The 25,940-nt window shown below is 53.2% G+C and overlaps 9 protein-coding genes across 9 annotated transcripts; 7 read left to right on the top strand and 2 right to left on the bottom strand.

Annotated features, from left to right (window-relative positions):
- Positions 1-40: 40 nt before the first annotated feature.
- On the bottom strand, positions 41-5,214 carry BO80DRAFT_410314 (ABC transporter). The gene is made up of 12 exons (XM_025717914.1): positions 4,979-5,214; positions 3,668-4,928; positions 2,873-3,615; positions 2,651-2,813; positions 2,253-2,597; positions 2,082-2,205; positions 1,962-2,033; positions 1,857-1,907; positions 1,733-1,797; positions 1,062-1,677; positions 545-1,006; positions 41-484 (listed from the first exon to the last, which is right to left on the bottom strand). Exons 1-12 carry the CDS (start codon positions 5,192-5,194, stop codon positions 265-267), a joined length of 4,338 nt encoding a protein of 1,445 aa, XP_025573839.1. The 5' UTR covers positions 5,195-5,214; the 3' UTR covers positions 41-264.
- Positions 5,215-6,470: 1,256 nt separating this feature from the next.
- On the top strand, positions 6,471-7,267 carry BO80DRAFT_426495 (uncharacterized protein). Its single transcript, XM_025719781.1, has 2 exons — positions 6,471-6,679; positions 6,777-7,267. The coding sequence occupies exon 2, from the start codon at positions 6,795-6,797 to the stop codon at positions 7,056-7,058; it is 264 nt and encodes an 87-aa protein (XP_025573838.1). The 5' UTR covers positions 6,471-6,679; positions 6,777-6,794; the 3' UTR covers positions 7,059-7,267.
- A 627-nt stretch (positions 7,268-7,894) lies between these two features.
- Positions 7,895-9,946, top strand: BO80DRAFT_359183 (kinesin-3 family protein uncB; the record flags this gene model as incomplete). The annotated part of the gene is made up of 2 exons (XM_025715918.1): positions 7,895-8,180; positions 8,259-9,946. The coding sequence occupies 2 exons, from the start codon at positions 7,895-7,897 to the stop codon at positions 9,944-9,946; spliced, it is 1,974 nt and encodes a 657-aa protein (XP_025573837.1).
- A 703-nt stretch (positions 9,947-10,649) lies between these two features.
- BO80DRAFT_456526 (translation initiation factor eIF2B subunit delta) lies at positions 10,650-12,385 on the top strand (the record flags this gene model as incomplete). The annotated part of the gene is made up of 2 exons (XM_025722179.1): positions 10,650-11,303; positions 11,396-12,385. 2 exons carry the CDS (start codon positions 10,650-10,652, stop codon positions 12,383-12,385), a joined length of 1,644 nt encoding a protein of 547 aa, XP_025573836.1.
- Positions 12,386-13,488: 1,103 nt separating this feature from the next.
- On the bottom strand, positions 13,489-15,674 carry BO80DRAFT_426493 (DNA-directed DNA polymerase alpha subunit POL12). Its single transcript, XM_025719780.1, has 4 exons — positions 15,304-15,674; positions 15,095-15,259; positions 13,751-15,050; positions 13,489-13,699 (listed from the first exon to the last, which is right to left on the bottom strand). The coding sequence occupies exons 1-4, from the start codon at positions 15,627-15,629 to the stop codon at positions 13,526-13,528; spliced, it is 1,965 nt and encodes a 654-aa protein (XP_025573835.1). The 5' UTR covers positions 15,630-15,674; the 3' UTR covers positions 13,489-13,525.
- A 149-nt stretch (positions 15,675-15,823) lies between these two features.
- Positions 15,824-17,458, top strand: BO80DRAFT_385291 (CRAL/TRIO domain protein). Its single transcript, XM_025716980.1, has 2 exons — positions 15,824-16,893; positions 16,942-17,458. The coding sequence occupies exons 1-2, from the start codon at positions 16,053-16,055 to the stop codon at positions 17,277-17,279; spliced, it is 1,179 nt and encodes a 392-aa protein (XP_025573834.1). The 5' UTR covers positions 15,824-16,052; the 3' UTR covers positions 17,280-17,458.
- An 801-nt stretch (positions 17,459-18,259) lies between these two features.
- Positions 18,260-20,051, top strand: snf4 (AMP-activated serine/threonine-protein kinase regulatory subunit SNF4; the record flags this gene model as incomplete). Its single annotated transcript, XM_025715911.1, has 6 exons — positions 18,260-18,598; positions 18,862-18,947; positions 19,062-19,234; positions 19,289-19,645; positions 19,704-19,813; positions 19,866-20,051. The coding sequence occupies 6 exons, from the start codon at positions 18,260-18,262 to the stop codon at positions 20,049-20,051; spliced, it is 1,251 nt and encodes a 416-aa protein (XP_025573833.1).
- Positions 20,052-21,925: 1,874 nt separating this feature from the next.
- On the top strand, positions 21,926-24,137 carry BO80DRAFT_359265 (uncharacterized protein; the record flags this gene model as incomplete). Its single annotated transcript, XM_025715923.1, has 3 exons — positions 21,926-22,874; positions 22,931-23,269; positions 23,344-24,137. 3 exons carry the CDS (start codon positions 21,926-21,928, stop codon positions 24,135-24,137), a joined length of 2,082 nt encoding a protein of 693 aa, XP_025573832.1.
- Positions 24,138-24,862: 725 nt separating this feature from the next.
- On the top strand, positions 24,863-25,212 carry BO80DRAFT_125416 (uncharacterized protein). Its single transcript, XM_025713531.1, has one exon. It carries the CDS (start codon positions 24,972-24,974, stop codon positions 25,161-25,163), a length of 192 nt encoding a protein of 63 aa, XP_025573831.1. The 5' UTR covers positions 24,863-24,971; the 3' UTR covers positions 25,164-25,212.
- Positions 25,213-25,940: the final 728 nt, after the last annotated feature.

Genomic DNA, 25,940 nt, shown 5'->3' with positions numbered 1-25,940 from the left:
TCTGTGTGATACGGTGTGGTGGTATGAGTGTGGGATTGATATTGTTTTATCGAATTGTCTCCTTAGACACCTTGAATGGACTGGTTGGGACTAGCGAAAACTGGCATTAGATGTGATACCCACATATATTCGCTGTCCCTGTTCATGGGAAGAATGTTCTGCATGTTAAATCTTGACAGTATAACCAACTTGTGTCTATCCAAATCTTCTTCTTTCCAGGCTCTGTCCCTCCTAGATCTATCTAGCTGATGCTAATATAGTATCTTATTTCTGCAAAGCAGTATACAGCCTTTTAAAGGCCGAATCATGCTGCGCCAGCAGTGTCCGAGGTGCGTCAAACTCCACCACCTGTCCCTGCTGCAGAACCGCCACTCGATCAAACCAGTCAATGTGTCCGAGACGATGAACCACTGCGATCACGGTCTGTTTGGCGCATTCCTTGGCGATAATCTCATACATGAGAGATTCGGTCTCCCGATCCACGCTAGTTGAGGTCAGCATCAAAGTGTGAATTGACGGGTAATGGAGAGTCGGGAGAATATACCTGCTCGTTGCTTCATCCAGGACGAGAATATGGTTATCTCTCACAGCCAAAGCCCTGGCAAGGGCTAGGAGTTGTCTTTCTCCATAGGACCAATCAAGGGTATCGATTGTGGTGTCTAGTCCACCGTTCGTGCTTACGCGGCTCCATAGACCTACTTTCTGGACTGCGGAGATTATATCCTCATCTGAGAGGGCTCCCTTGGGGTCGAGGTTGAAACGTAGCGTACCGGGCATGAAGAAAGGGTCTTGTGGAATGACGTTGATCTGAGATCGAAGTGACATAGGGTCAATGGTGGACAGGTCCACCCCATCGATCGAAACGCGTCCCTCCTGGACCTGGATCATTCGAAGAAGGGCCATAATCAGGGATGTTTTTCCACTGCCTGAAGGACCGCACACGGCTATCCGTTCGCCGGGTTTGAGGTTTATGGTCAGATTCTTCAGGATTGGCTCGGCTTCAGGGCTAAAGACGGGGTTTCTCGTTAGAACAGGTTTGACGTCTTTATAGATGTGCTCACCTGTAGCCTGCAGTAACATGGTCAAACACAATTGTACCTTCCGGCAGCCGGCCTTCGGAATCACGCAAAGAGCAACCTGTCTCCTCGGAAGGCATATCCTCAACAAACCGCCGCACCCGAGACACGGCTCCAATCGAAAGCTCCATTTGTGTCCATGATTCGACGGTCCTGTTCAAAGATTGACTGAAGGTAAGTGTCAGGTTCAATGCCACACCAACACTTCCCGGGCTAAATTTATCTTTCAGTGAGACTATGATTGCCACCAGAATCACCGCAAATACCATCACCACAAGATCCAAGGCAAGCTGTAGACCTTGTTGGATGCAGTATAGCATATAGAATGGTTTTTGTGATTGGTCCAGCTTAGCGATGCATTGTTGATGGAAGTTTTGTTGCCACCGGAAAGCCTGGATGACTGAGATACCACTAACAGTCTCGTTGAAATGCGAGTAGAGAGGAGCTTTGGCTTCAATGTCCAGAAGTCGCACCTGTCGGGAAGTGCGAAGATACCCGAGCTGGATTGCCCACAAAGTGAGCAATATAAAGGGGACGGTGATCGTGATGTATTTTCCGATGACACAAAGAATAACAAGGCACACTGCACAAACACTGATACCTGTATCGGCCAAGTTAGTGACACTATCATGGCACTGAAGGAGGATATTCCGTGCCTTCCATAAAGTTCAAGAAAACCAACGGGAGCGAGAAATCGATCAACTCCATGTCTTGGCTAAATCTGGTTTTAGTTAGCATCTGTACCTTTGTTTTGTTCTGGGACTGTAGAGATCGCCATACCTGTTGATAATCGACCCGGTATCGGTTTGCTGGAAGAACCTGAAGGGTGCGCTGAATCCCGAGTGAGTAGGTCGCTGTGGGATGTAGCATGCATGCCTCACCTACCTAAGTGTAGCTTGCAGAAGATGTGAATGCAGACTCAGGGCCGTGTTACCAATGATATTCACCAGTAGCGTCCTGTTTCACATTAGCTTCGAACCATAATAGTTGAAGTTAGCGCCTTACCAGCAGGCTGCCCAAAGCGATACACATGATACGATAAAGATGACAGTATAAACACCGAGATACTTGCCAACGTCGCTGTTCGGATGCTTCTCATTGGCAGCGGACCACCACTGCAACCATAGCGCTGGATTGCTGTGTTAGCTCCGTCAATTCAAGATAAGGTAGCCATACTGGAGAATTGGCCGGCAAACCCATAGGCAAGATTAGCGGCCACTAAAATTATCACCGGGGTGAACCCTGCGTTTCGGAAGTAGTACTTGTATACCGACCAGCTTCCGTCCCGTCGAACGAGGTCTCTCTTCAAGTCATCCGATTCATCGGCGTCGAGGGTGGCCTCAGACGGCTTTTGCGTGTCCTCTTCTGTACCTGCATCACCAGATGCATCACGCGGGCTTTCTTCCGTCTTGACCTGGACGTACTCGGGATGCCGAATCAAGAATTCCTGGTATGTGCCTTGGTCCACCATTTTGCCGTCGCTCAGAAGGATGATCTCATCCGCATAAGGAAGGAGGAACTCTAAGGCTTCGTATTAGGTCACGGCATACAGTAAGAGTGCAGCGAGTACTTACGAGTATGAGTTGCGAGGACCACTGTTTTGCCCGTCCTCCGAAAGAGGCCTGTCTGGCCAAACAGACTCTCGCCGATTTTGCGGATGCTATGAGAATCAAGCCCACTAAATATATCGTCAAGAACGACGGTAGGAAGTCGGGAATACACTGCCCGCGCAAGAGCCTTGTTACAGGAACGATCAGCTTTATATTTGAATGGATCGTTGATGCCATGATACTTACCACTCTCTGCTTCTGTCCTCCGCTAAGGGAGACCCCGTTACTCCCGGCCATATGCTTATCACCATCAGGAAGAATGCTCAGATCACCTGTAAGCGCGCAGGCCGAGATAGTAGAGTCATACCACTTTTTATCCAATTCGGTTTCGCCTGTAATATTGAACCTGATGGAACTGTTCATGATCCAGGGGGTCTGAGGGCAATACGCAACACTTGCTTCCGGAGAGTGCATATTACCGTCCTGGATAATCATCCGACCCATGATGCTCTCCAAGAGGGCTGATTTCCCACAGCCGATGGGGCCAATTATCATCACAATCTTGTTCCTAGGAATTGACAAGGTCAAGTGACGCAGAACAGTCTCGCTATCTGTTGCCCAGGATATTTTCGCATTCTGAAATGATACGAAAGATCCATGCAATGGCGAACTCCCAAAGTGCTTATCTTGTTTCGCTAGCGCGGTCATTTCAACTTCATCCGATGTTTTACGTGAATCTGTCGTAGCCGGGTAGAGATCGCTTGAGCGTTCTCTTAAACAATAATCTTGAATCCGCTCAAAGCAACCCATTGATTGCGTTATTTGGGGAAGGGTTTGCACGAATGAGAGCAACGGTGATGTCAGGATCGATATCAAAGACACAGTTGTAAATGCCTGTGTTGTGAGAAGCGCTTGATCGTTCCGAGCCAAAGCAATGATCGTGTAGACCACGAAAACCGCGTACGGGGCAAAATCAGCAGGTACACACGCTATGAATTAAGAAGGTCAGCCAATGCCTCATATCCAGGGCATACTCCTTACATAGCATCACAATTCCCACAAGGAGCTTTCGGAAGCGCTTGGAGGCTTCAAGTTCAGTCTTCCTGTATGTGGTAATCACGTCGAGCAATATCGTCTCAAGACCCAGCATCTTGACTGCTTTCATATCCTTCAACACTGTGGAGGTAATTGCAAGCCTTTTCTGAACCTGTCCTATCCAGTATGCCTGGGCAGAGCCGTATCTACTGGAAATTGGCGTCGTTCCAAGGATGCATACAAGAGCAATAATAGCAGGCATAACACAAGCAATATAGACTTGCAGTTCCAGAAGCCAAATTGCCACTCCAACTGACAAGACGGATGCCCATGTATCATGTAAGGTTCGTACCGTCGCGACAATTCGTTGCATATCTGTTCCCATCAGCGTCACAGCTTCAGCCTTGGTTGAGTTGGTTGTTTTGAGGGCAATTGTTTGCTCATAAATCATTGCCACAAGGCCGGACCGTACAACGGTTGCCGTTCGATTGGCCTGGCGGTAGTAGACAGCGGTGGAGATTGCCATTCCAGAATACACCAATGCAAAGGCTCCTATCAAAGCCTGTCTGTATCTTTTATTCTCCGGGGTACTCGGTGCGCTGATATAGTTTATCGTCGCCGTGATGAGAAATGGTTGGCAGAAAGTGAAAACGGCTACCAAAGCCCGTGGTATGACTGCAGAGAGGAAAGGGCCATAATAAGCACGCAAGGTTGCTTTGATCAATCGGTGTTTTCCACGTGTCTTTTGCCAGGCTTGTAGAAGGCGTGCTTCTGCATACTCGGCTCTTAGTCGGGGATCAATAGCAGGTAGATCGTCGACTCCTATGACATTGGTATATGCATTGCGAAACACCGGAAAAAGCCAAAGGAAGAAATTGCGGCCCCAGAACCCGTAGATTTGCTCAACTGCCACATGTTTGTAGAGAGGACGAAGGATCCGTGATTTTCTTGCGGACTCCGAGATCGCAGCCAAGACGATGCCAATGTAGATGGCCGTAAAGAGTCCCCGGGGCACATAGACTGGAATCTGCCATAGCGTGCGAAGCCGAGGGATGTACAATATGCTCAAAGCTGAAAAGTAGAGAACGAGAGTATCGGATGGATTGACCAGGCGCTGGTCCTCAAAGAAGGACAGGATGACTGCTGCGAGAGTTGCAGTCAAGCTGAGTACTGCCGATGGAGTTGAAATTCGGGTGTGCAGAGCTGGCGTCTGGACTTGGTATACTGTAAACACAATCTGCAAGAGAAAGAGAATAGCCAGAATACTCTGTTGCCAGTATTAGATCAGTAATTCGTCCCAATTGTAGCTACCCATACCAATTTATAGACAGCAAGCTTGATCGAGTTCAACTTTACGGATGCGCGCCTCAGGATCTCGAATCGAGGCAATAACAGGAGTAGAAGAATGGTCGACGGTAGAATGCTGAAGAATGCATCTTCAAATATCAACGTGAAGTCAAAAGGACGACATGCGCTATTGACTCGAGGACCAAATAGATTCTCGCTATTACTTGGACAGCTTGAGGCACTCATGGTGGTGTCAAACTGTTGGCCCCTTCTGAGTCAGGGCCAAGAATAGCATCATGCACCTTTTAATAGTCAATTAGCCCTGTGGCATTAGCACCAGATAGCGGATGCCTGACCATTAGGTGCATGGCTTTTAGCGTTATCAGCACCGGAGCGGACAGCCGACGGGAGTCGGGCAATCGGAGGTCCCAGCATTCGTATTGAGAACTGCCATTTCGGCAGTAGATACCTTTTCTGATCATATGTGCTATTCCTGTTCATTTTCGACTTTCTTCACTGGCGAAGAGCGATATTCCATCCAATTCCGATAACTATTGGCGGATTATATGCTTATCTCCGGGTGAGAGAACACCTATTACTCATCCCAGGCGTGGATTTGTTTTTTGGTACGGGACAAGTGATCCTTTGCTACCCTGTGCTTATTGGGAATGAGGATGCGATGGTGTGTTCTATCTAGTTGATCTTAGGTTAGCAGAGGACCTAGGGTCTGTATGGGTGGATACCAGTTCTAGTGTCTAGACTCTGGAACCCCGTCCAGTGCCTCGTCCAGTCATCTTACCAAGTTATGGTAGGTGTAAGTAGTAAGCACTAACTCAATAGTTGATTCCGATAAGCCTGCAAGTAGAGAGTTGGCAGTACGGAGAGCAGAGTGTTATTGCCACGCGAGAGCGGAGGAAGAGGCGCTGCAATCTTGCCCCGCAGTGGTGCAATGATGAGGCTAATAGCGGCGGAGAATGGAAGGCTCCATGGAATAATAGTACACGGTTTGCCATCCCAGTAATTAAGCCAGCCATGACAGTCGTCGTTCAAGCAGCTGCTAGAGTGAGAATCATGATGGTCGTTACCCCACGCGATCTGGGCCCCGCGGAGATAAGGCGGTGACCTCAGCCATCTACATGTCTCGATTCCAGATGACCTACAGATGCTAGCCGACAGATACAGTGCAGCATTGTGGTTTTGTGCAACCGCTTAGCAGCAATTTTCTACCTTGTCGACATTGGGCTATAAAATTGATGGATGCATGGACAAGAAGGGTGACCAAAGCACTCGGTATATGAAACCACGTAGAAGGGTCACCAACTGACATCAGATAGGATACCTTATCTGACATGTCATGCTGTCCATGGGAATCGAGTGACTGACATTGAAAGAAACGCTGAAACCTGGGACTGCCGACCATGGACGCAGTGCCGCCTTGTACGAAGGCTCGACCAATATTGATGGCCCAAACAGACTGATGACCTCACCCAGTCATGACCGCGCAATCACATCGCTCTCCCCCGCATCAAAGGACGGAGAAACGCCCGCATAATGCTGCCACCATCATCGTAACGAGTCCCGGCGTCATCATCTCATCATTAACGCCACCATTCAACCATATAACAGGCCGGCCCGTGCCCCAGGCAGACCATCCTGTTGGACTTGATTTACACAGATCTAAATGTAACCACATCATCCAAGTCCAACTCCAGAGCAATTGTCTACCATTCGGTACGCTTGCTGCTTTCCTTGGTTACGAGTACGGATGTACTCGATTGCCGCGGAGATGCCAGCGTTTCAAATCTGATGACAAACTAATCGATTACAGAATCGCACGCAGTTCATCATGTCCTCAAGAACAAATCCCATTTCGCGCTTTGCAGAAACCGCCAAGGAGAAGGTGGCGCCTAGTACTACCTCCAGCACCAAGGCCAAGGATCCCACTGAGAATTGGAGTCCTGAGGAGATGTTTGAGACCACCCTCGACAAGGACGGCAACCCGGTCCCCGAACCCTACTCGTTCATCGATGGAGAAAGAATGACCCGAGGAACGAAAGGTGGTAACGATGAGGGAGATGTGTATGCCGCGGCAAATGATGACTTCGATTAATTCGCCGGTCCAGCATAATTACGATGCTCGAGGCATCGGGTGAAAAGACGCTATGATATGAGACCATCTTGAATGTTGAATGCTGTGCGTCAATCCTGGCGGAGGGATACATGTATGTGTAAATGTGGATAGCAGTAATATCCCCGTGGGGCACTCCTTGACCACGGGCCAAACCGAAACAATCAGATTGTATGCGCGAAACAAGTTTGTCTCTAATGTACGACGTAGTTCGCATGCAAATGATGGTGGTGGGTGAATCGCCATGGCAACGGCTTCCCGCCGGGAGGCCTCTGCGCTGCCTCAGGCCGTGTCCTATACCCGATGGGGCAATCCCCAAACGAGGCCATGGCGATAGAATCATCTCCAACTTCCCCCGGTTTTCGCTTCTGGATCCTCCCCGACCGCTGCTTCTGTGGTCTTCTCCGACAGGGGGTGCGCTGTCTTCCATCTCCTTGCTTACTACTGCATGTTTCTCTCTTTCACCTTCCATAGCAGGAGCCCCCGATACCCCCTCCCCGAGTCCCGGCTGTTTACCCCATGTCGAGAGTGGAATCAGTCAGTTGTCTAGTGCCGGATGTCAATTAACCTGCAGACGGACGGTCCGCGCAAGCATATACTTTAGATATCCTCCTAGTTCCCACCGAGGGAAAGCACTCCGGCCGTTCCTGGGTCCACTAACCAGCAGCCACGACCCATACCGTGATATCCCCCCGATACCCGCCTCTCGGCCCTTGCCTACCGGTGGTACAGTTGCCTGTATGTACCTTAATCTACTTCAACGCCAGCGTGAGCACCTCACTCAGATTGTACAGTTGTTGAGGGATCACGGCCACGGAATGTCCCTGGACCCCCGTTTTTACCACCACATAGGCCACGGCTCCGGGCCTGGCTCCCAATCCTCCGCGTCATCCTCCGGTCTCTCCGCAATCACCAACATTACCAGTCCTTCTACTCACTCAATGACTGCTTCCGCCGCCGCCCTGCGATCCGACGCGTCTAGTCCGTCGCTGCGCGCACGAGAGGGCGTGGCTGTGCCTGCGCACCGTGTCGACAGCATGTCCAGTCCTTCCGGCGGCGGCAATGTGCGCGTTGTCGTCCGAGTGAGGAAGTTCCTTCCTAGAGGTGCGTCTGACTGGCCAGATAATTGGGGGGAAATTTGTAGTAAATGCTAATTGCGATTCCTTTATTTGGGAATTATAGAGACCAACCGCAATGCCGAATGTCTGATCAGCATGGACCCATATACCCAGACGACCAAGCTTAGAGCGCCTCGGCTATGCCCCGGCGACGAAGGAAAACCCAAATCACAGGCGCGTGGAAAGGTTTTGGAGGATAAGTCCTTCGTCTTCGATAACTCGTTCTGGTCACATAACGAGAAAGACGACCACTATGCCCATCAGGAAGACGTATACAATTGTCTGGGAGAAGAGTTTCTGGACCACAATTTCGAGGGGTATCATACCTGCATTTTCGCCTATGGCCAGACGGGCTCTGGCAAGAGTTACACCATGATGGGCACTGGGGAACAGCCTGGGCTGATTCCAAGGACCTGTGAAGATCTATTTCAACGCATCGAGAGCGCTGAGTCACCGGATGTCAGTTTTAACGTTCGCGTCTCCTATTTCGAGGTCTACAACGAACATGTGCGCGATCTACTGGTCCCCCGGACTGAACCGCCGAACTATCTCCGCATCCGCGAGTCTCCTTTGGAAGGCCCATATGTTAAGGATCTGACCGAAGTGACGGTGAAGAATTTTGAGGAGCTCATGAAGTTCATGCGCAAAGGCGATGTGTCTCGTACTGTAGCCAGTACCAAGATGAACGATACGTCTTCCCGATCACACGCGGTGTTTACCATCACTTTGAAGCAGATTCATCACGACCTTTCGACCGATGAAACAACCGAGCGCACAGCGCGGATACGTCTCGTCGATCTGGCGGGCTCTGAGCGAGCCAAGTCCACCGAAGCGACCGGTCAACGACTCCGCGAGGGGTCCAATATCAACAAATCCCTGACGACGCTCGGCCGAGTCATCGCCGCACTAGCTGATCCTAAGCCGGGTCGCACAGGCAAGCGCAAGGGCAAGGACGTCGTCCCGTATCGTGATTCGATCTTGACCTGGCTGCTAAAGGATAGCCTCGGGGGTAACTCGAAAACGGCGATGATCGCGTGCATCTCCCCCAGTGATTACGACGAAACTCTCTCTACCCTACGATATGCGGACCAGGCCAAGCGCATTCGCACGCGCGCCCGGGTCAACCAAGACCACCTCTCCGCTGCAGAACGGGACAAGCAAATTGCAGAGATGGCTGAGACAATCCGCACGCTACAGCTGAGTGTCAGCCTCGCCACTGCCAACCGGCGGGAGAATGAAATGCAGAACGAACGGCTCGAGGAGTACCAGCAGAAGGTGGAAAAGCTTCAGAGACTGATGGAAGAGACGAAGATGGTTAGTGAGTGCAAGATCAGGCAGCTACAGACGGAGAATGAGGCCATGCGCAATCACCTGAAGCTCGCCCTGGATAGTATCCGAAACCCAATTCCTCCGGTGGTTGTCCATCGACGCCGGAGTAGCCTGTACAGTGTGAATGAAAACAACGGATCCCCGACCAATCGCAAGCGGCGCGGTCGCGCCCGGTCACCTCCGTCCGACATCGAGCTGGATCCAGAGCCAGACCTCATCTGGGAGGATGAAGATACGATCGAAAGCGACACTAGTCACGTTGAGGCGCAGGACATGCAGGCGCACATGGAAAACCTCCTCGACGACTTGAGCATGTTCAAGCGCAAGCTGGCAACGGATCATGAGCGATTCCGACCTACTTGGAAGCCAGAAGGCCGGAAGCGACGGCGAGCGCTGGGCGATGTTTGGACCAATACCCGATAGACTTGGAGGGATTTGACTCGGTAGCGTGGGTGGCTCTGTGATACGGCGTTTGGGAGGGTCTAACTTGGATGCACATAATTGGAGGCCACTGGTCTATACCTTGGACTGGGGTTTATTGCGATGATATCTGGTTTTGTTTCTATTTTGGACTTTGTTCCATTTTCTTCGATGATGACATGATTGTATGGTAGGATGACAAGTGACACATGATGGATGCTTGATGCCCAAATACCATGAGACCGTTTAAGATTGGTCGCTGCAGGCCCATGCAGCTGAAGTGCCTTGTATGATGTCTGCCCAGCTAAGGTCAGGTACATACTTCGACCAGGATTCAATACATAAGCCAAGTATAGCTCGGAAATCCGTGACTTCAAGGAAAACGTCGGCCTCATCAGGTCACCGTCCAGGTCGAGGGCGGCCAGACCTTCACGGACTTCATCCGTACCACTCTGGGTAGGGGCCGTACCAGCGTCTACGCTCGTCGATGCAGCTAGACGTGGTGGACGTGTTGTGCGCCGTGGTGCAGGCAGTAGTGTACCTGGTCGGGGCTGCTTATGGCATCATCGACGGGCGATCGGGAAGGGAACCAAAACTAGTGACTCAACCTCCGTCCACCCCCACAATAACCACCACCAGTTCCGAAAAAGTCTCCAATGCCCCTCCCAACTGCCGCTATCGCCTCTCTCCTCTCCCTCCTTCCATGATGGCCAATCCCGTCGACCCTGCGCTGACCTCGTCCGTATCCGCGTCACAACCCCCAGCCCCCGAGATGCAACCAGCCGTCCAGCAACCACCGCAGGGCGCCTCAGCCTCCAAACCCGCCAAACAGCAACCCCCCAAGCAACCCGCCAAGGGCAAAGATGGCGCCGCTGCAGCTCCCGCCGCCTCGGGTGACGGCGCCGCGCTCACCCCCGCCGAGTTGAAAAAGAAAGCCAAGGCCGAAAAGGCCGCCCGTCGGGCCCGCGAACGCGCAGAGAGAGATACGACCGGTGGCGGTGCGCCGGGCGGTCCCGGTGGCCAGCATGCTGCGTCGGCCAAGAAAGGCGCGTCTGGGCCGGGTGGTGCTGGTGGGAAAGATTCTGCGGCCGCGGCGCAGCAGAAGGGACAGAAACAGCAGCCCCGTCGGGGTTCTGCGCAGGCGACCCCCCAGGTCGGCGCTGCGGAGCTGAAAAAGAAGCAGGAGGAGAAGAATGTGTCGGTCTTTGGTCATCTCTATGGCCAGCAGCGGAGGACTACGATTGCAGGAGCTGGAAAGGAAGTGCATCCGGCGGTTTTGGCCCTGGGGTTGCAGATGAGAGATTATGTGGTCTGTGGAAGTAGTGCGCGCTGTGTTGCGACATTGTTGGCGTTCAAGAGGGTGCGTTTCGTCCTATCCTACCTTATCCTCGCATTGTTCTAGGCCTTGCGGGATGTCTCTGGGGTCTCGGGGTTACTGATAACATGTTCTAGGTCATCGAAGCTTATACCACCCCCCTGGGTACCTCTCTCGCCCGCCACTTGACTACGCACCTGTCCCACCAGATCACCTACCTCTCTACGTGCCGCCCGCTGTCCATCAGTCAGGGTAACGCCATTCGCGCCCTCAAACTCGCCATCTCCTCCATCGACCCGTCCGTCCCCGAAGCTACCGCTAAGTCATCGCTGTGCGACTTTATCGACAGCTTTATCCGCGAGAAGATCACTGTTGCCGACCAGGTGATCGCCGGCAGCGCGGCACAAAAGATCCAGGATGGCGACGTGATCGTGACGTTTGCGGGTAGCTCGATCGTGAAGCAGACGCTGCTCACGGCGCACAAGCAGGGCAAGCAATTCCGCGTGTCCATCATCGACTCGCGTCCGCTGTTCGAGGGCAAGAACCTGGCACGCACGCTCGCCAACGCCGGTCTGGACGTGCAATACTCCCTTATGAACGGTATCAGCCACGCCATCAAGGACGCCACGAAGGTGTTCCTGGGCGCCCACGCCATGACGAGTAACGGACGGCTGTACTCGCGCGTCGGCACAGCGCTGGTCGCGATGTCGGCTAAAGAGCGCGCCGGGGGTGTTGAAGTGCCAGTCATTGTGTGCTGCGAGACGGTCAAATTCACCGATAGGGTCGCCCTGGACAGTATCGTGGTCAACGAAATTGCGGATGCGGACGAGCTGGTCACCATCGAGCCGGTGCAGCAACTGACCGGGTTGCCGGATCCGGCAGCCCCGGCCCCAGCGGAGACCAAGAAGGGCGGCAAGGCGGCGGCCAGCGCGCCGGTGGAGTCCAGCACGGCATCACAGAGCACGGCGTCGCCGCTGGAGGACTGGAAGGAGTCGGCGAATCTACAGCTGCTGAACATCATGTACGATGTGACGCCGGCAGAGTATGTGGACATGGTGGTGACGGAGATGGGCAGTCTGCCGCCGAGTGCGGTGCCGATTGTGCATCGGATGAGTACGAATCTGTAGTTTCTTTAGGCTTAGGTATGGACTGGAATTTCGGCTGCGTTGTATTCTTAGATAAAAGTCTATGAAATTGGGTATGGTGTAGGCGGTCACGCTCATGTAGCCATCACTTTCCGTGTCTGACCTTTACAACACCAACACCAACACCACAACACTATCTTTCCTATCACCACCTTTACTACCACAACCTTTACTACCACCAACGCGCTACCAACACATCACTACCACCAACACACTACTACCAATCAAACAACCAAACGCGCGCAACCCAACTTACCCTTCAGAATGGTACTTCCCCCCTCCCCCTCTCCTCCCCTCCCATCCCCATCCCCATCCCCCCTTCACCCAAAGCTAACAGCAAAAAAGAGCAAAGACTCCACCCCCACCCAAATCCACATGCACCACCCCCGCCTAGCAGACTACTTCGAAGACTTCACGCGCCCACACCACACCACCAGCACCTCCTCCTCCTCCCCCGGCACCATCCCAACCAGCACCTCCACCACCGCCCTCGCCACAACCACCACCCACACCACCTCCACGCACGCAATAACCTACGGCTCCTCATCCTCCCCCTCGCTCGTACCGAGTTACCTCCCCATTGAAGAAATCTATATCCTGCCGCAGTATCAGCCCCCGAACCCGGAAGACGAGGATGATGTGGTTCCGGATCAACATGCTGCGTTTGGGATTACGAGGGCTATGAGGGCGGGGAGGGAGGCGGTTTGGAGGGATTTGGGGCTTGAGGGGTTGGTTAGTGGGGTTGCTTTGGGGGTTGGGGGGAGTGGGGATGGGGTTGGGGGAAAGGGGGGCTTGGGGAAGGGGGTGAGGGTTAGAGGGGAAGGGAGGTTGATGGGGGGGAGGAGGGTGGTTTGTTTGAGGTGATTGTTTCTTTTTTTTACACGCTGTGGAGGGTCTTTGGGGGGGGGGTAGGAGGGGATATGGGCAGAGGGGATGGGGTGTATGGAGGGTTTGTTTCCTGGGGCGACTGGTGTTGAGTTATGGTTATCGTTATGGGAAAGGATGATACGGTCATGGTTATACCCACGCGCTTGGTGCTTATCATATGTTATCTGGGATGAACGTGTACGGATAGAGAATGAAGGGGATCATCTCATCATTACTATATGGAGTATGGGACTACTATATCCGGATTATGTCCACACGCGCCCGCTCGTATAACTTGTGGCTCACCTGTTTCTGCTCGCGCTCGTCTTCGGCTATCGTTCGCGCGTGGATCGCCATCTGTGCGTAGGTCCCTGCGCCGCGTCGCTTCGAGAGCGTCCCTGGGTTGATAACAGTCACGCTGTCGACCACCTAGACTCAGTCAGATTTTGGAATATTTGGAAGCTCATGCATAGGTCGTACCTTCACAAATGGTGGCAGCATGCTCGGCGTTATCAACACGTCTGGCCGCACGTTCCACCACTCGCCCAGCTTCGAATAGCTCACGTCCACCATGGCCCCCGTGGCCAGCCCGCTCTCCGTCCCTGCCCTCGGCAGCATCTCCCGCGCTGATGACGGGAACATCGGCTGGAAGTGTCGCTGCTCGATCAGATACTTCGGTAGCCGCGTCAGCAGGTTTCCCTCCGTCGGCTTGCCGTGCAGCACCTCCTCCCGACGTAGCTCATACAGCACGTCGTGAGAGCACATCCCGATCACCGTCTCGTTGAGCGACAGCGTCACCGGATTTGACACCATGCGCACCTGCTTGGGCAGTCCCAGCTCCTTCTTGGGTAGCTGCTCCTGCGGCCATGAGACGTGTTTGCTCACCGCGTCACGCACCGACGGCACCAGCACGATCGTGATGCTGGGCACCGCCGCCACGAGCCGCTGCAACGGCGCCGTGATACAGTGTCGGAAGACCGTCGCAAGCGTTGCCGTGTCTGGGTCCAAACCGTTGATCTCTGGCAGGTCGAAATCACCCGAGGCCAGCACGGGATGCTCGATGTCCAGGAACGGGCCCAGCAGGATGACGCCGTCCGCATAACTGTCAGCAGCCTTGCGGCAAATCTCTTTCAGAGGCTCAAAGTCGAGGTTGTCGTCAGCCGTGTATGGCCCGGACGCAATGAGGATGTTCAAGGGCGCCGGACCCGCTTCTTCGAGTCTCTCGTTGATGCTTTCGATGTTGACCACCGACGAGGCGGCTGGCGGGAGGAGAGGGGCGGGGAGGACCTCTTTGACTGAAAAGTAGTTCCCGGATGCGTTGATGCCACGCAGCGCCACGATCTGCCCCGGGAAGAAGTTGGCTGACGGCACCGATTCCAGCTTCAATGGAACCCGGACACCTGCTCCTGTCCGTCTCGACGTCTCCAGCACGAGTGACGCTGTGTTGAGCTTGCCTTCCATACTGTCGGATGCGATGCGTCCGACGGCGACGATCTCGCTGGTACTCTGTGTGGCTGCGCTGCCGAATGTGATCTCGTCCGCATCGTACTGCTTCTCAAACAGAGCCATGAATTCGTCGATGCGGTCATCGAGGATCTCAGATGCCTCGGACAGTCGCATCGCAAGGGGTTTGTATCCGAACTTCTTGAGATCTGTGTTCGCGGTCGGTCGTATACGTGCCTCGGAGTAGGGCGCCAGAGGGGTCTCTGCTTGTGATAGGTGGGAATTGATGGTTTCGAGTGTCTCGCCGGGGTTCGGGCGTTGAGAGAATGGAATAGATCTGTCGGTCAGCTGCGGTTCATCTGCCATGTGTCAAACACATACTGTAATCCATCCCCGCTCTGTTTCACCGAGGCATTGACTCTCATTGGGGATCCATTCTGATCGGTTCTCCCGATCTTGGACATGGAAGGCGAAGCAAAGTCGGATTTCCGCTTCGCCGATCCGGGATTGCTCCGACCAGATGCTCCGGGTGTGAGTCCATCCAACCTGGGCCGTTAGTCCTTATCCCTCACTCGACATTATACACTCACATGCCAAACACATCCGACGTCGCAGCAGCCCGCGGGGTAGCCGTCACTACGGCTCTCTTGTCCGTCTGTCGTCCGGCTTTGCCTCGGGCGTCTCGCTCCAATGTATCCTGCACATCTTTCTTGAACAGTCGCACGGTGCCCAGATCGAGTTTCAGCTCGTCCGGGCCCATTTTCAGGCAGTAAGACTCCCATTTGTAAAACAGCTCCTGCGCGGAGATCGAGTGGATGCGCAGGATCGACTGCAGTTCCACGAGAACATCCTTGGAGAGTCCACCTGGAGCAGCGCCAGCAAAGAGCTCATTGAGCTCTGCAACGGGGTCCTCCATGGTGACTTGGACCGGTGGCTTGGTGATAATATGATCCTGAAAGACAGACGGCTATCGGAACTGCTATCGCTGGACGGCGACGCGACGCGCGCGACGCGCAAACAGTGACCGCCTTCCGGACTAGGGCTCGGCAGACGACCCGCCGACCACGTAGGCGCCGTCGATTTAATTGATTTCTCTGGCCGTGTTGGTGGCCATCGGAGCATTGCAGCTGACGATCGGTGGGCCCGTCGATCAAGATTACGGCCTGCTCAATCTTACCGACGTGAAAAGGACACCCGGAACCATTTCTGCCGTTGTGTCGGCCCCCCCCCCTATATTTGTTGATGTCTCGCAGTCTATAAGTTGGTTGCGGGATCCATACACACCTCCTACTTCCGATCTACCTCCGCCTCTAGCTCAACCTAGCTCAACTGACACATCATGAGCGCTCCCTCAGATCTCCCGGCGGCCGTTTCTGCGCCAGCCGACAATACTCCAGCTGTCAATACCTCACAGACCACCCCTTCTGACCCGTCACCTTCGAACCCCGCGGAAGTTGAAGCTGCCCCTGAAACTACCACTCAACCCGCAGAACCCACCGAGCCAGCCAAGAAAGATGACAGCTTCGAGTCCCAGCTGCCATTGTCCGCCGCAGACGGTCTCATCCAGAAGCCTTTCCCCCGCCCCCTTGACTCGGCGAAACCAACACCCCCCGCGCAGCTCACTCCCGATCAGCAAGCGAAATACAAGGATGTCTTGAAGGCGGTATTGGAATGGACTACCGTGCCGACGACGTCGGCTAAGAATTCCCCGACCGCTCCTATCACCGAGGACGAGCACATGTTCCTGACCCGGGAGTGTCTGTTGCGGTACCTGCGTGCGACAAAATGGAATGTCGCTGATGCAATTGCGCGACTCCAGCGCACGCTCACCTGGCGCCGGGAGTACGGCGTCGCGAAGCTGACAGCCGATTACATCTCGGTGGAGAATGAGACAGGAAAGCAGGTCATTCTTGGATACGACATCCACGGACGGCCCTGTCTGTACCTCCTGCCTTCGAACCAGAACACGGAAACAAGCGACCGTCAGATCCAGCACCTGGTCTTCATGCTGGAACGTGTCATCGACCTCATGGGCCCGGATCAGGAGACCTTGGCGCTCATTGTGAACTACAAGGAAACGAAATCGGGTCAAAATGCTAGTATCGGTCAGGCCAAGCAAACCCTCAACTTCCTTCAGAACCATTACCCCGAAAGAATGGGTCGGGCCTTGGTTATCAATAGTGAGTATCCTCTCCGGATTACAAAGCTCTTTCTCTAACAATGACTAGTGCCCTTCATGATCCTCGGGTTCTTCAAGATGATCACTCCGTTCATTGACCCACAAACCCGCCAGAAGCTCAAGTTCAACGAGGACCTGTGTCAGCATGTGCCTGCAGGCCACCTGATGAAATCCATGGGCGGCGATGTCGAGTTCCGGTACGATCATTCGGTCTACTGGCCGACGTTGAACAAGCTCGCGGACCAGCGGAGGGCGGCATACAAGGAGCGATGGATCCAGGGTGGTAAACGCATTGGCGAGTTCGAAAACTATCTGAAAACAGGAACCAGTCCGAGTCTCTCTCAGACGGAGGGGCTGTCGAACGGGGAGTCGCAGCCAACAGCATGAAGTGTGGGCCTGCCAAAGTTCGTTGTCCAACGGCATTGTGCGATTTCTGGGTAAAATCATCTTCTTCCATTACTTTCCGAGCGTCCTGCGATTGCATGACTGGCATATAGCGCATAGATACGCCTCTATTAATATGTTGCATTACTTGCCTTCGGGCTTTTCTCATGATTCTCCGGGTCCTAATCATAAATCTGTTTTTATCAAACATATTATGCTGGCTTGTTTCGACTTGTCTCGCTTTGTTTGGCGAGCATGAAAATGTTGGTCTGGATAATACTAGTAGGTCGGAAGCTACGGCGGCCTCTAGTCCGGATTGGCCCTCGAGCTTTCTCCGCAGTGCGTTGTCACGTGTGGGGATGGCGGGGCATGTTGATGCCTCAGGCATAATATCACCGCTGCCCACGATGAAACGAAGATGTGTGATTGGCAACATGCTGGAGAATAATGGGCCTGCGAAGCAGTAGCATAGCATCACTTTCGGAAGTTCTGATTCTCAATAGACCAACTTACCGCTCTGCTTCCTTTTGTACGGGCTTCGGATGTTCCTCCCTCTAGCACCGTCCTTAGGCAGTAATATCCGACATCCTTGCGGTATAGGATTGTGGGCAAATTAATACTTAACCAATGTGATACATCCTAGACCTCCTGTACATGATCGTCGCAGCCTCTTGTCTCATATGATCTTTTTTTGACTTCCAGGTTCATCGGTTCTGCCACCATCCACTTGTTCAGACTGTCATCTCCCTCCCTCCCCCGCTTATCCATATCAATAGAATCCCCATGCGGTCCCAGCGGTAGTGAACCCTGTCAGCAGTATTGTCCCTGGGCATTATTGATCCTACCCCGTTGCCGCTTTCATGCCGCCGGTGAACATCTTCCTCTTCCTTCTGAATGTGGTTTTGCGGTCTCCACGAGCGTCACGGCCTCGGGCAATCAAGATGGAGGAAGCTCCCCAGCGGGTACAAGCCCCCACGGGCAGAATGAGCCCTTCCGGGCTGCCGCCCTCGACCGACGACACCACCAGCGCCAGCACCACCACGACCACGGCGACTGCTCCTCCTGCTACTGTGACTGCTGCTACTTCCCCTCCCTCCACTCCGACCACCGTCGTTCAATCTCAATCTCTCCCTCGACCGCCCTCCTCCACCGGTTCCTATCCCTCCCCCATCCCCTCCCCTGTTCCAGACCGTCGTCCTGCCCGCGGTCACGAGGGAGTATTCGTCCATCCCGCCTCCTTTCTCCGGCCGCGAGGTCTATCACACCCAATGCCACCCGCTCAGCCCGAAAGGGCGATCGACCGGGAAGAGCGTCGCGCCTTAGTGAGTGGCCTCTCTTTGCCTTTGTCCGTTGCTGTTTTTCAACTCCCCCCTGGTCGTCCCCGTTGCTTTCCATCCCGCAGCCCCTCCTTGGCCCGCATCGCTCCCCGTACATAAGCCGTGGTTTTGTTTGGCAGAATCCTCGGTCTGTTCAAATCGCGGTCAATGTACTGTCATCAGACTGGTGTTTGTTTGCTTGTAATCGTGCAGTCAATTCGGGTGAAACCTTGACTAATAGAGATCCTGGTCTATCTTAATCACTGTAGCGCGCCATTCGCAACTTCCTCAAAGTCCGTACCAGCTATGATGTCCTTCCGCTTAGTTTTCGACTGATCATCTTCGATACCTCTCTGTCCGTCAAAGAGAGCTTGAATATCCTGATACAGAACGGCATGTCTTCCCTCCGAGCCACCTGCCGCCGCTCCGCGGAGTCTGCGCACCTGAGAATACATTTCGCTGACTGAAGCCGACATGCGGTGCGCAATACAGGCATTGTTTCGGCGCCATTATGGGATTCCAAGTCCTCAACCTTTGCAGGTCTCTTGACCACATCCGATTACATCAACGTAATCCAGTACTACTTCCAAAACCCCGCAGCCTTGAACCAAATCGATCAATTCCGGCTGGATAGTCTCCGAGGTGCGTCTCGGATCCAATCTCGAGTGGTCGCGTACAAAGCTGATATGTGTTTAGAGGTGGAAAAGGCACTGGGCGTCGCTCCTCCCGAAACGATATCCATTGACCCGGAGCGGCCGCTCTACGAGGCCTGTCGGCGCATGCTCGAGTCTCGAGCCAGAAGGATCCCTTTGGTCACGCACGACAGCCAAACAGACCGCGCCCTCGTTCTGAGTGTTGTCACCCAATACCGCATTTTGAAGTTCGTTGCCGTCAACGTCAGCGATACCCAGAAGCTTCGGAAACCCTTGGGCGAACTCCTGTTGGGCTCATATCACAACATCGCAACCGCATCGATGGATACCCCTGTCATTGATGTCATCCACATCCTGGTGGAGCGAAGCATATCAAGCGTCCCTATCCTAAATTCGGAAGGTAGGAGTTCTGCATTGGGAAACGCACATCCGTATATTAATCAAGCGGCTGTCCACAGGTGTTGTGTACAACGTCTTCGAGGCTGTTGACGTGATCACTCTAATCAAGGGGGGCGTATATGACGACTTGAGTCTCACAGTAGGCGAGGCATTGAAGAAGCGGTCTCCGGTATGCTCCTGGTACACGTCTTCCGATCTCCTTGGCTAAAACTTATTCCTAGGACTTCCCCGGTATCTATACATGCTCTTTGAACGATGGTCTGGATACCATCTTCGACACGATTCGCAAATCTCGTGTGCACCGCCTGGTTGTTGTGGATGAGAACTTCCGACTAAAGGGTGTCCTAACGTTGAGTGACATCCTGCAGTACATTCTCCTGGAAGGCGAGACTGATGAGTTATCATGATTCAATGTATTCTGCGACAACTTGCATGGATGGCGTTCGTTTCCTTACATGATCTGTGTTTTCCTATGGTTTCATTCTCTAAATTCCCTCTTGGCTATGTGATCACTTGGGCTTGTTTCAATGCAAAAGTAGACGGATTTTACGGCGCGATAGGTCACAATATCCCACATGTACACAATACATCTTCATCTCGACAGTGGCTTTCAGGCATGGCAGGTGGTGATAGCATCGTCTACTGGGTTGTGGTATACCACCGATGCTTTGACATATGTAGCAGCTCCTCAAGGCGCCTGGGTCCATCCAGGTCGGTTCTGACCCAGACAGCGGCGAAAATCGGTGATTCTGTCTCCTTTTGAGGATATCCGAGATACCACGAATGAGATGATTCGGACATTACCTGTCGACCGGCAAGCCCCATGCGGGCTTGGCTTGACTTTATTGTCTTCACCTCGAAACCCTGCGGGATAGACGAATTCTCTCGAAAAAAGGAAATCGTTATCTCTGCTAATTCCCTTCACTGGGCATCTTGATAATATGCAAGCAGAGTCCGGTATCATCAGACAGACCACACTATATTAAAAAAAAAAAAAAAAAAGGCTATCTTAATCACTTTTAGAACTCATGAGGTTGTGACACACAAACAAAATGCTCTCGCAGCTAAGAGGATTCTTAAAAAAAAATCCTTGCTAGACAAGAGACGCGGTCAAGCAAGAGTGAAACTGAAACGTACCCCCAGCGGGTGTATTCCGTTGTCAATAGATGGATAAATGAATCCTCCAACCTCCCTAAGATGAGAACAGCTTCAACTTTTGTAATGGGCTTTTTCATGCCCTCTACTTGTAAGTACTACATCAATCCTGAAATCTGATCAGACCGCTACAAGCCTGGGCTACCTTTTATTTAGCACCCAAGATTTCTATAGCTGGCACTATCACAAAGACCTAATAGTTTTTTACTATATATATCTTCTCTCTCGCATTAGCCGCGTTAGTATTCAGTCACTTCTTCTCCGACGTGGTTCCCTAATAGAATAATCAGGCTCAATGAGCAAGGGGTTAACAATATAAATGGATGTATTCAGCTGTCCTCAACCAATCCCATCATGATCCTTTCCATTCCTGGAGAAATTGTTGCACCACTGTGCTTCCCGGTGAAACTACCCGATCAGGAAATTTTCCACGTCCTGCGAAACCTCATCTGCCCTGTCCACTGAGAGCCAGACTTACTAAATACCGGTCGCGTGTCCGCTTTCCGGCATTTATCTAGGTTCTGTGCTCGTAGCCCGACGAGGTGGAAATCATCGTCCATCGTCGCTCCACAACCTCAGATCTTTCCTTATATATGGGGCTCGGAATCTAAGAACTTGTCGGTGAATAGGAAGGGGAAGTGACGATCTACAAAGATTGAATTCTGACTCATCTGGATATTTAGGCAACCGGATGGTTGAATCCAAGGCATCAAAAGGTAACCTAGATTACCGCATTCCGTAGGGATAACTCCTATGGAATGCAATTTAAGAGAAAAAATCCTTCGTATAAAGATCGTGCAGCGCAGTCAGAGTTCGAGGTTTGGAGGACTATGTGTAATCTGGGGCCTGTTCTTAATAATGAGTATATGTCTGTTTAATCTTTGTTAATGACATTATGCTTGTTTCGTGACTGTTACTGGTTTTTATCAAACTTACGCTGCTTTAGTGAATGAATGTTGCCTGCCTCATCAGGTGATATCAGTGGAACTGAATAGGAAGGAGCGAACCTCACTGACAGAGAACTCACACCTCGCATCTCCAACTGAGCTTTCGACCATCACCTCATCCTCATGACCTACCATCCTGTGTTTCTTTCTCGGGGTCCTTCTCTCTCGCTTTTATCGCTATGGAGACCTCTGAAGCTATCAGCAACAGACAGCGACTCGCAGACCGAGGAGTTCCAGATTTCGCACCTTTGTCGAATGAGCTATACTGTGCTTCACTCGCGGCAAGAGACACAGCAGCCAAACGTGCGAGTGTGAGTACTGCATGCTTTGCACAAAAGGATGTGGCAGCTCTTGATCATGAAGGACTTTCACCTGTCAAGAGTCCGGCACGTTCAAAGTCTCTAGGGAAAAGCTCTAGGTTTGCTAGCTTCAGAACACTTTTCCGCTCCCGCAAGTCGCAGCATCTTCGCCTCATGTCAGAGTCATCAATACAGTCTGATAAGCCCACCATCGTGATTGAGGAGGGCTGTGAGAGTGGCTCTCAAGACCAGCAGCAGCCCGTGGGACTTCAGGTCGGCCAATGCAGCAGCTTTCTGAACGAAGATCTGGAGGCAAGGAAAGTCAGTGATAAGACTGTGTACTCGCTTCATTCGGACCTAACTAGCGTGACCGTTTGTCATAATCCATCGAAACGAAAGTCGATGCCCATTGCCCTAGTGGACCAAGACTGCCTCTATCATGATCTCTACAGTGATAATCAGGAGAATACCCATGCCACCCCGCGCTCCAGCACCAATTTCGGGGATAACCCCAAGTCTACGACACGCTCTGCCCGACAGCAGGGTTCCGAGTGCAGTGGTGCGAGTGGCTTGTCCACCTGCCCGATTCGGACTCTCGAGAAGCCGGAGAATCCCTTTGCCCAGGCTAGGTCCGGTAGATCGCGAGGCTCATCAAGGCAAAGCTCGGATTTGTCTACCACATTGGATGATAGTTACTCATTGGCACAAGGTGATCGCCGCGCGGCTGTTATAGCGTTCAATGAGCTGGCCGGCAGGTTGCATCTCGAACTGCTGGGCTTAGACGAGGCTGGAGGTGGTCATGGGGAAGATGAATGGAGTCCTGTATCAGGTTAGTGCCCTGGGGGATAGGATCGGCGGGTGATACCCCTGACTCTGACGAAATAGGCGCTGGAAGATGTCCTGGTAGTCGCCAATCTCACGCAACCAGCGGAGAGGATCATCCAAAGCGCTGGGATAGGTTCTACGGACGCATACGAACCATGCGGTCGACGCTTCAGCTCGGGTCATCAGATGCACCCCGCAAACGAACTTTACGTCGGATGAGAACGTTTGCCAGCGTTTCGCGCCGATCCTACGAGATGACCTCATTGAAGGGCAAGCCGTTAGGTCATCTGGCTCGGCTGGGGGGCTACAATCTGCTGGCGCTTCCAGCCGATTTCGCTCCTACGAAGCTGAGGCTACCCGTTTGTTTCGTGGCGATTATCACCTATCTGGGATGTTTTGGTAGGAACCCACCATGCTCCACCAAGGATACTCTTTCCGGCTCGAACTACTTGCTCATTGACGTCATTTCACAGCTCCCACCGTACGAAATGTCTTCATCGATCCCGGCAATCCGAAGATAGCCACGCGAACGTATGACTACTTTGCCAATCAGGTGCTATCGGTGGAGAAGCAGCATGATCAAATCCAGATGACGATCGGGAGTAGCGCAATGCCTCTGGATGTAGTCGACCCTCTGCACCACGACGGTGATAGCGGCGACACCGTCCAGGTGCTGAGTGTCGCGTGGACATTCAAGGCTCTGCTGGCGGGGCTCCCTGGCGGCATCCTAGGATCGGCCCGGCTCTATCAAGTGCTGGTCCAGATCTGCCACGGCCACATCATGGACGAACCAATTGAACGGCGGCGGAGCTGTTATGGGGGACTCTCGCCCCGGGGCTACGTCAAGATCAAGGCCATCAGCCTGGCGATTCTAGCGCTCAGCGACTCGATGCAGTTGAACCTTATCTGTGGAGTGTTCGGGCTCAGCGCGCTGTTGCTGCATGAGACGCAGCGCCTGATCGAGCTGGAACGCCAAGGATATCGAGGCAGCGTATGCCGGGCCAGTGTCGGGTCGGGGCTGCTGAACCTAGACCGACTTAGTGGAGTGCTGGCGCCACTCCTGATGGAGCGCGCTGGGGAGGAGCATGATGATACGTTCGGAGCCATTGAGCGCGAAATTGAAAGCCAGCGGGTGGCGGCGATGCTCATTAGGAGCTGGCGGGGGGTGAGTCGGCAGCTGCGGATCTGGGAGCATCGGGGAGCCATTCAACACCACCGTGCTCGTTCGCGAACCTTCAGCGGGGGGCGGTCGTCAGTGGAAGACTGACGGGTCGAGGGTACTGAGTATTGCAAGTTAGCCGCAGGCCGGTCGAAGCAGGCAGCTGGAAGTACTACGATGGGGACAGGTACAGACCCGGGGCGCCTGAGGTGACCGGTCATGGGTGAAGTGGGCAGGAGAGGGCCGGGCAAGCACGCAGCACATGGTTACGAGTCCCAGGGGAAACATACTGGGTAGAGGAAAGTGTATCTATGCAGCAAAGCAACGAGGCCGTTTGACGTGCAGCAGGAACCTGAAAGTATCCCTGTTGGATGTTGGCAGGCGCCATCTAGTAGGCCAGAGTCCAGACGCATCAGGCCCCGAAACGGGGGGTGATTCGCGAGGCGGCAGCGATGCCAGGGCCAGACCAGCAATACCGTTTACCGGATCTAGCATCCAGTACGGAATACTGTGTATAATTCAGGGCGATGTAGGAAGTGGGGAAGGGCATCAGGATTCCGGACCAGAATCCGACACGGGACGCGCAGGACGGGAGGAGCTGAGGCGCTGCCTTGGAAAGGGCGTGGGCCGCGAAGCCTGCGACTGGGCCATGGAAGGAAAGATCGGTGGTCCAGTCCGGGCGGGAAGTCGGCATGGAAGGGATTGAAGGAGGGGGGGAAAGCATGGCAGCAGGCGGGCTAGGGGACGTGGAATGGCTTCCGGAGGAAGTACTAGTACAGAGGACGGAGTACTCCGTACCTCCTGTACAGACCTCCAGAGTCCAGCAGTCCCAGGAATCCAGCTCAGTCCCTCGGGGGGGTGGGGCCTAAGGCCCGGCCAGCACCGCCCTGACAGGCTGCCAACCCAGCAACTCTGCACTTAAGCTCGGTCGATCGAGCTCCGATGACTCGTTGGATGAGAAAGCCGGCCTCTGGGGGGGAACTTTTGCTCCTCAGCTTGGCCAGTTTGTTTTCTGTCATCTGTCTCGATTTGCTTTTGATTCTCTATTTATTTTTTACTTTTCTTATTCGGATTTCTCCTGTCGATACTTACTTGATACCTACCTACGTCACAGTGGACTCGGGGCGTAGGTAGCTCCTCGATAGATCGGCCGTGCACAGCACCACCGTTACGTACATAGTATGACGGAACTAAGCCCGAGTGCACCACACCTTTTTTCAACCTTGGGATGGTTTAATAGAGGGAAGGGATCAGATTGGCCTGGGTGAGGTTCGGTTGGGGGGCAAGTAATTTCGCGATGAGTATCCGACGTGACTCAATAAGACCGACCGAAAGTCCGGGTCCTTTGTCCTTTCGTTGAAGGGGGGTGCGGAGCGGATTGAGTGGTGGTTTGGACTTGCCTTGGCAGAGTCCAGAAAAACCAGATACTGGGTTTTGGGAGGGGAAGGGAGGGTTAATTAAATAAATTAGGGGGAATTATCGGCCGGGATGATTGTTTGGCAGTTGGCTAGACTTACGATATCTACTTTGTGAGGGGCTACCTGGAGGGGGACTGTGCGCTTCCGTTTGGGGACGATTACATGTGAAGAATTAACGCGATAAATCACAAAATGAATAAACGAAGAGAAGAAGTACGACGACTCCTCAGATTTAGTGTTTAATCTTAAGATTGAGGAATTAGCATTTTCTTCTAAACTCCGTAGGGACTCTGGAGTCCTCCGTACGGAGTAGTATCCGGAAAATTAACCAAGGTGCGGTGCGCCAGCCTGCCAGGAGTGTTGCAGCAAGCAACGGACGCGACCAAGTGGATCTTCCGCTAGCCACGGAGTCCATAGTCCATAGTATTAGTAGCCGATAGATAGCGACTGCTGCATCCGTCCGATCTCTAACCTAGAACTTTACTCTGTTACG

This window comes from Aspergillus ibericus (genome assembly GCF_003184845.1).
Source record: "Aspergillus ibericus CBS 121593 unplaced genomic scaffold BO80scaffold_28, whole genome shotgun sequence".
NCBI classification, from domain to species: Eukaryota; Fungi; Ascomycota; class Eurotiomycetes; order Eurotiales; family Aspergillaceae; genus Aspergillus; species Aspergillus ibericus.
The sequence above is the reverse complement of the archived record's forward strand: the minus strand, read 5'-3'. Positions and strand labels throughout refer to the sequence as shown.

Coding starts and splice junctions, on each gene's coding strand:
- BO80DRAFT_385291 (XM_025716980.1), top strand. CDS start 16,053: ATGAGCGCTCCCTCAGATCTCCCGGCGGCCGTTTCTGCGCCAGCCGAC. Junction 16,894..16,941: donor TCGGGCCTTGGTTATCAATA/GTGAGTATCCTC, acceptor AACAATGACTAG/TGCCCTTCATGATCCTCGGG.
- BO80DRAFT_125416 (XM_025713531.1), top strand. CDS start 24,972: ATGACTCGTTGGATGAGAAAGCCGGCCTCTGGGGGGGAACTTTTGCTC.
- BO80DRAFT_426493 (XM_025719780.1), bottom strand. CDS start 15,629: ATGGAGGACCCCGTTGCAGAGCTCAATGAGCTCTTTGCTGGCGCTGCT. Junction 15,260..15,303: donor ACGTCGGATGTGTTTGGCAT/GTGAGTGTATAA, acceptor CTAACGGCCCAG/GTTGGATGGACTCACACCCG. Junction 15,051..15,094: donor CAGAGCGGGGATGGATTACA/GTATGTGTTTGA, acceptor GCTGACCGACAG/ATCTATTCCATTCTCTCAAC.
- BO80DRAFT_426495 (XM_025719781.1), top strand. CDS start 6,795: ATGTCCTCAAGAACAAATCCCATTTCGCGCTTTGCAGAAACCGCCAAG.
- BO80DRAFT_410314 (XM_025717914.1), bottom strand. CDS start 5,194: ATGAGTGCCTCAAGCTGTCCAAGTAATAGCGAGAATCTATTTGGTCCT. Junction 2,814..2,872: donor GAGGACAGAAGCAGAGAGTG/GTAAGTATCATG, acceptor TCCTGTAACAAG/GCTCTTGCGCGGGCAGTGTA. Junction 485..544: donor CTGGATGAAGCAACGAGCAG/GTATATTCTCCC, acceptor GACCTCAACTAG/CGTGGATCGGGAGACCGAAT.